This window comes from Phoxinus phoxinus (assembly GCF_949152265.1).
Source record: "Phoxinus phoxinus genome assembly, chromosome: 2".
Classification (NCBI taxonomy): domain Eukaryota; kingdom Metazoa; phylum Chordata; class Actinopteri; order Cypriniformes; family Leuciscidae; genus Phoxinus; species Phoxinus phoxinus.
In genome coordinates, this window is record NC_136877.1 from 17,844,286 (window position 1) to 17,852,308 (window position 8,023).

Sequence of the window (8,023 nt, forward strand, 5' to 3'; positions counted from 1 at the left end):
GATCGGTGGTCTGTGCTTGATTTCATACACTGATTATGAAATGATAAAATGTTATTTTTTAAATATAGAATTGCTCGGTTGGAGGTAAGAGCATATAACCAGGGACTGTGACATCTACATGTGACGTACCATCACACCCACCAGTAAAAAGCTGCTGGTTTCACGCAGAAGAGGAACCAGGGTAGAGAACACATTTAATTTTCTTAGTTATGCTTTCAACCTGTCTAAATGCTCACAAATCTTATCAATACAGTGCTCAGTAGGTCACTGGCAGTGTTTGGAGTAACGCATATCAACTAACATGAGTTATCTAGTCAGATTACTTTTTTCAAGTAACGAGTAAAGTAACGCATTACTCACCAGTGATGTGCAGGCATATATTATATACAGTATACATGACAACTCTCCTGTCCCATGTTGAGAGAAATCGGGAGTGAGATGCAGAGGTGTTACTTTAAGTCTAAATGTGAGCATGCATTTACTCATCTCACTTGCACAGAAACAGATTCACTTAAAAACAGTGAAATGCAAACTCAGAATATTACGAAAACCTGCAATAATTAAATTACACAAATATACTTTATGTATTTCATCTTACTTTATTAACCAGTGTCTTTGCTGCTGACCTTCAATGATCCAATTTAACCATGCCAACAGCAAAAAATGACTTTAGATGCACATCACATTTGTGTTTCCACTTTTGTTTTTGATTTTTTCTGAAGTGTTGAACCTTTTTCTTCAGCGTCCTATTCTTCTGCAGTCCAAAATGGCAGCACGGCTGAAAGATTTGATTCAGCTTTGCCCCCTTTACTGTACAGGCATGAATTTGCATTTCCTTCAGCCTGAGGCTTATTATTAATTTCACTTTTGGTGTGAAAGGGCCTTTACATTTTCCAAAAATGAAACTTTTTTTATATTATTAAAAAACAAAACAATTTTGAGTAACGTAATGCTTTCCATAAAAAGTAACTAAGTAACGCAATTAGTTTCTTGTTTAGAGAGTAACATAATATTGTAACGCATTACATTTAAACGTAACTTTCCCCAAAACTGGACAGACTGGTGCCAGAGTTTGGCTTCAAAACCCTTTACCCTGATTTGAGAGGAATGCCTGTGCTTTAGACCGAGAGAGATTTCTAGATCTGACCTCTGTCTGAACTACTGGTGAGATATTGTGGGAGTACCTAACCATGAGAAAAGGTAAAAGATGTGTATGCGCATTTATTTTGTTAATTCACTTTTATTTAACACAGTGCAGATTTTCTCAGTTTGTGAGTGCCTGTGCATTTCTGTAAAAAAAAAAATTGCAAAGACTAGATTTTATTATGAATTTAACCATATTGTTGTACCTTTATGAAATCATCAGTGTTTAGACACTGGCTAGAGACTAGTTGTCTCAGTGTGATTCGTGGCCTAGACATCAGACGCTACAGACCCGATTATAGACAACAAAAGAGTCTCACAGTTCATCTCACATATTTCAGACTGACTGCAAACTCAATGAACTCTTCTGAATTCTGCCAGCTACTGCAGGTCCACCTCTCACGATCTGAATGTTGGTCTTTCATATCATAACCAATTTCAGTTTTAAAATTTTCCTTCCAATAGCTTGCACCTTACAAAATACATCTCCAGTTTCCTATGTTTGTTAGTACCTCACTCTTACATGGAGAAAGAAAATGGTAGAAAAGCTGTCATCTGGACCACATCCTTCAAAAGGTACTCTTTTGTTCCATATTTACCCCTAGGGTGCATACTGGTATCTTAAAGGTACATATTATTACCTCAAATGTATAGTACCGAAATAGTATGTACCCATTAAAAGGGAGCCACCATAGTGACAACTTTTATACCATTTTGTGTGTGTGAAGTGCTGATATTTTGAGATCGTGTGATTAAAAGAAATGGCTTTCATTGCAGTTACAAAATGGCTTTGAGTGAAATTTTGCATGTAAAATACATTTTCAACAACAAACTTGCACATGCTAATGAACATTGCAGTCACATTTGTTTTACTTGTATTGTCATGCAATGAGATTGCGTTTCTGTGCACGTATCGTGACAGAACAGCATGTTAAATACTGATTTCACTGTAATATTACTGTCAGACACATGTAAGTGCGAGCAGACTGTGAGAAAGAGCACTGAACGCCTGCTGTAGTCTGTTGTCTTTATATCAGACAGCAGGAGGCCCGTCTGCCTTTCAGCTTCACCACAAATCGTACATGCTTTTAGCTTCATGAATAAAACATTTGCTCTTGCAATGCTGTCATTAATCACACGTTATATCCGTCTGAACATAAGAGGTTATGTCTATTCCTGAATCAATGACAGGTTTCCATATTAATAACCAAAGCATATTTTTATGTTTGGAAAGCACTTAAAGTGTGCATTAATTGCCTTTGTATTGTAAGACTTCGTTATCATGCGCTTCAAAGGTTATTCGTTGCAATAATCATAATTTGTCCTTGGTTCTCAATGGTATTTGTCCAACTTATAAAATGTGGAGAACAGGGAGCCTCGGGATAGTTCAACTAAAAGTTAAAAAGCTGTCATCATTTCCTCACCCTCACATTATTTTACACTCAAATTATTTACTTTGCTCTGTGGGACAAAAAAGGAGCAGTTTTGAAAAATGTTCATGTTGTCATTTTTGATACAGTGAAAGTTGATGGGAACATGCACTTAAAAGTATGTGTCTTTGTGTGAGGAACACACTGAAATATCAGTTGTATGTTGAAAATAGTGTTTGCTGTGGTCAGCATTCATTTATGTTCTGACAGGATAAATGCGTTACTTTGGTAAATTCCAGCTGAACTGAGGTAAATAATCAAAACACTAATGTAGTTTTTAGATTTCAGAGCTTTTAAAGTGAACTTTTATATATATATTAGGTTTTGTTTTTTTTAGTGAAATTGGTGGCCATATTTTCCGTATCAAAACATTCTGTCCGAGCAATCCTTTAAAGTTTAAACCTTTGGCAGCTTTCACTCCAAAAATACAAAATTATAGAAATGTAACTAATGTAACTTGAAAATGTCCACAAAGTTTAATAAATCGTAATTAAATCAAACTAAAAATATGACAAAATTAAGAAATAAGGGTCTATCTCAGTTACTAATATCATATGTACTTTGTTCATGTGACTCCTGTAAACAGTCAGATGTCCCTCCACTGAAGCACAAGATGCTCTTTGGATCATTCTCAAATCATGATCATCAGGTTGTAGGCTACACAAAATTGTGGAGTTCATGCAGCTGGAGTTCTGCTGTCAGTAAAGCTAATGGGGAAATACAGATGCTAAGGGATTATGAAAATAGTTTTGATTTTTTTTAGATTTCAAAAGCAAAGTGAAATTAACAGTATCGAGTGATTTGTTGGTGGCCATATTTTCTAAATCGAAACATTCTGTATGAGCCATCCTTAAAAGTCTAAACCTTAGGCAGCTTTCACTCAAAGATAGAAATGAAAATGAACAAACTGACAACAACCTACAAATTCTGTTCAGAAATGTTCTTTATTGTCAGCAAACTACATTTCAAAGATCCCTTGTATAGCACATAATGCATTTCAATCATTTGTGAGGTGTTTTGCATAAGTGACACAGATTTGAAGCATAATCACTTCATAAATACATAACTGATTTCCATTACATTGGTATGATTATACTTTGAGGGGAATAATGGAAGTATCAACAAATGAAAAAGTCCCTGCGGTTTTATTTGATGGCTGCGTGAATGAGTTTTGAGCGTGTCTGTACGTGTCATTGTGCTTTCTGTTTCTCCCACTGCTCTGGTGTCAACGTTTTCTGCTCGAATGCATGGATCTCTTTCAGCTCCTCGGCAAGACAATTATTCACCAGCCTAACAACAAACATAAACACAGACATTTAGAAAAACATCACATGAGGTCAGTAAGTCTATTGATCCCAGCATGCCTGTTCCTCACAGCTTGCCTCCACGGATCCATCCTCTCTAAAGACAATACTCTTCCACATGACTTGGTCCTGTAAAAAGAGCCAGATCGTTCTGCTAAGCCTGCACATCCGTGTCTGAGGCACTCTCAGACAGCTGGGACACATGACCTTTGCACAACACTCTCCACTGACAGCATCATTGATTCCATCAAACCATTTTTATTTCCATTTTCAGGTGTTCGGTACTTGGCTGAAACAGCATGCCAATTGTTTTCTTAAATGGCAATATCCACTACTGATATGAAATGCAACCTGCTTGCCGCATATCAATAAAATGAGTGATTAAATGACAAGGGCCACATTTATTTATGTTAATATTATCAACAAATGTCAACATTAACTGATCTTTCTTTTACAACGGCCCTTCTATATTGTGTTAAATTGACTGCACTGCAAATAATTTACTGTTAAAGGTGCAGTAAGTGATTTCTAAGGAACAGAGTTGAAAGTGGATCGAACAGAGCACCACAGTACACTTGTAGCCGATCAGAAGTAGGGGTGTAAACACTCATAATGGGGGAAGAGAGAGAGTGAGCAAGAGGGAGATTTGAAGAAAGACTGTAGAAAGAGAGATGGCTGAGAGACATTACAAAAGAGGAATAGGTCACTGGGAAAAGAAAGGTTATGATCAGGTAAGAGCTTTAGGACCGGCGTTAATATTAGAAACGTTTTTCTGTGCTGGAGAGAGCTAAACGGGTGGCCTGAAAACGGACGCCAACGTTGTTTCTGCTCTATATGTGAGTAACATTGGTTTTGAGTAGTCCAAGATCCGATAGGAGGAACCTGATTCGACTACCAATCTCACAGTCTAATCTTCGCAGAGGTGTTGTGAAACGAGTATCATGCAATTTTTGATTATATGGGGGTGCTCAATGTATGATTTGTGATTTCACATAGAACTTTCTGTCAATGCGTTAATATAAAGCCTATTATGATAATGCTGTAAATAAAAATGTGCAAAGAAAGAAGCTTTTAATAAATAGAACGTGCGCAAATAAATCCAAACACCCCGTGGCAGATTTAAGTTTCACTTTTCCATCCGTGACCGACAGAGGAGCGTCTTGGCGGCAGGGATTTTATCATCTTTAACAATGTCTGGGATAAGAAAATCTAAAGTGTGGATGCACACAATCAAAAAGGATATTCTCCAAGGCATCAGGAAAACCATGATCGCACTTGTGCCGGCCAACATGAACATGTTGGTTTTCATCGGGACATTCTAAAACGCTTAACGTGAAAAAAGCTTTTAAAAAACTTAAAGGGCACTTTTACATGGCTTAAAGTATGTACACACATACACAGTACACACATAAGAAACCATTCTATGTGCAGATAAGCAGATGAACCCAGAATATGAACGCAAAGCGTTCCTCCTATAGAAAGTCACGTTAAGCATTTTCTTTATAATAACGGATTTCAATGGGAGGAAAATGCTTCACGTGTAATTAAACGCGCTGCGTTCATATTCTGGGCTCATCTGCTTTTCTTTAGGCTATATAGTATACTTTATTAATAAGATGTGTACAGAATTTGATCTTTTAATATGATTCTTAGGACATTAAACGTTTTAAAAACATGAAAAAAAATATTTTTTTCTTCGATCAGGAAGGGTACAAGTGATTTCAAAACATTTCAGCCAGTTCTAATTTGATTTGTGGGTGCTGCTGTTGAACATACGTTTAGCTAAAAATACTGCCACTCCAGTTTAGCGTTTATTGTTATTTCTTCAATTAAAAAAATAAAGTTGACAATTCTGGCTATACTTTTGTTATTTAAATAATTTCTTCATTTTTATTTTATTCATTGATCACTGAATAAATGTAAATCAAATTGAATTATGTAAATTAATTGTTGATTATTTATCGGTGCATCGATGTTGCGCTGTACTTAAGAGCCTGCTCGCACAGGCAATTCAGCGGATTTAATTTGATTTGCATGTGAAATGCAAATCCTGTCTGCATTGTGTTATTTCTTAATTTTATTGATCCAAATGTTTTTATACATTTTCTTCTATATCTTTGTGTGATGTTCTGTACATTGCTTTAAATGTTAAAGCCCCGCCCCCTCCCCAAACGATTCGACTATAGGCAAGACTAAACGATTCTAGACCCCTAGTAACAGGACAGTTTTGAGTGTCATTGTTTGTCTAGAGCTGGTGTACTGCTGGCAACTAACAGCAAACTCTTGCTTGTACTGTTTGTTAATTTTTTGCTCATCCTTGTCGTTCTTTATTTTTCGTTATTATGTACTTCAGTTACTATAAAGAGACATCCACTCTTGTATTGCATATTTTGTGCATTTTGGGGGTGGAGCAATGAAATGTGTTTGCTTGAGTTGATTTGTTTGGTTCGTGTTCAACAATGTTTCTCAGAAATCACTTACTGCATCTTTAATTTGAGAGATGAAATTCACATAGTGATTAGACATTTTTGTTCATAAATAAATGAAACAACAGGCATTAATCATGTGCACACGTTTAACTTTTTATATTAGTTTGTAAAGATAGGTCCAAAAAAAAATCTGGGATCAAAAATGTAAAGACCCCCTGCGGTAAAAATCAAGTTTTAAATGTTGTTTATATGTCTATGTGGTGTTTTTAATATGCTTTAAACAAATCAGGTGCACACATTCTTAAGTCAACAACATTTTTCTCCTTAAAACTGCAGTATTGTTTATTTTTTATTACCGTTATGTGTCCGACGTTGTAGAGAGCGATACATAAAATGACCATTCTGATACATCAACTTGTATTCGAACCTGTATAATTTAACTCTTCCACTTCTTCTGAATCAGTTTCTGGTTCAAACATTTATGGCTGAATTAAACCACTTCCACTTGCCATTGTGCAGCGTTGACCGAGTGGATGAAGTATTCTGAGCTGGTGTGAGTGAGTGGAGGCGGGGACTTAATTATGCATATTCGTGGCTCCGTGTTTCCCAAATGAAGCAAGCCTTCAATCTATTTAAAGGCATGAAGTTTTTTTTTTATTCACAGGAATAGATCATAAATATATAATAAATAAAAAAAGATGCGCTTTAATTTTTAAAACTACAAAGCAGGGGGACTTTAATTAAAACTAGGATTTCGATTAAAACAAACACAAGTTACAGTATTATAAAATGAATAAGAAACACGATTCTGTACCTCTGAGTTACTAATATCATGTACATTTGTGACATTGATCATGTGAACAAACAGAAACAGTCACTGATGCACAAGATGCTCTTTGGATCATTCACAAATCATGATCATTATAGGCTACACAAACTTGTGGAGTTCATGCAGCTGTAGTTCTTCTGTCCTTAAAGCGAATGGGGGACATTTTATTTTCAAATTTCAAACTGAAATTAAGATTATAACGCGAACATTAAAAATGAACAACTAAGAAAGGAGAAAAACAGAAGCACTTTTACTAGTGGTTTCAGTCTTTTGAATTTTCCATGGATGAATGATTCTCTAGTAGTCCAAAGGAATCGTGAGCAGAAGAAGTAACTCACCTGTGTCTCTGCAACAATGCTTTTCCTTCAAACTGAGGGGATACAACAAGAACTTTAAAACTGGCAGCACATCTATTGGGAGACGTGTCTTCTACATCCTGAAAGAAAAACGGATTCGGAATAAATGCACAGAGTTTACGTAGTCTCGTTAATTAACTAGTGAAATGTGAAAAAGCAACCGCTGCCTGTTTTATATCGCACATGTACATTGTATGATCTGTAATTCGTTTTGATTCCAGCTTCATCTGGCTGCGCAGTTATTCTTACATACCACGTGTATCGCACCAATCTCCGCGATCAGTTTTTCACGAATCAGATCTGGGGTGACTGACATATTTCCTGGGATAAAGTATAAGCTTTAGTGACGACTACGTTTTTATAAACGCTGAGGTTAATGATGTCAACAACGTACAGTAGACAGCGTCGATCTCTTCTAACTACCGGTATGCCTCTGAAAGGAGGAGCTTAGTAATAAAAACACCCATTTGTGAATGTTAGGCCACGCCTCTTAAAAAGAAATGACCAATCCATTTATCAAAGTTTTTACCAG

At 36.2% G+C, this 8,023-nt stretch overlaps 1 protein-coding gene across 1 annotated transcript; it reads right to left on the reverse strand.

Annotated features, from left to right (window-relative positions):
* Window positions 1-3,500: 3,500 nt before the first annotated feature.
* On the reverse strand, window positions 3,501-7,929 carry LOC306992298 (bolA-like protein 2). The gene is made up of 3 exons (XM_079601000.1): window positions 7,745-7,929; window positions 7,474-7,571; window positions 3,501-3,863 (listed from the first exon to the last, which is right to left on the reverse strand). The coding sequence occupies exons 1-3, from the start codon at window positions 7,805-7,807 to the stop codon at window positions 3,764-3,766; spliced, it is 261 nt and encodes an 86-aa protein (XP_079457126.1). The 5' UTR covers window positions 7,808-7,929; the 3' UTR covers window positions 3,501-3,763.
* Window positions 7,930-8,023: the final 94 nt, after the last annotated feature.

Coding starts and splice junctions, on each gene's coding strand:
- LOC306992298 (XM_079601000.1), bottom strand. CDS start 7,807: ATGTCAGTCACCCCAGATCTGATTCGTGAAAAACTGATCGCGGAGATT. Junction 7,572..7,744: donor AGATTGGTGCGATACACGTG/GTATGTAAGAAT, acceptor TTTTTCTTTCAG/GATGTAGAAGACACGTCTCC. Junction 3,864..7,473: donor GCATTGTTGCAGAGACACAG/GTGAGTTACTTC, acceptor GTTTGTTGTTAG/GCTGGTGAATAATTGTCTTG.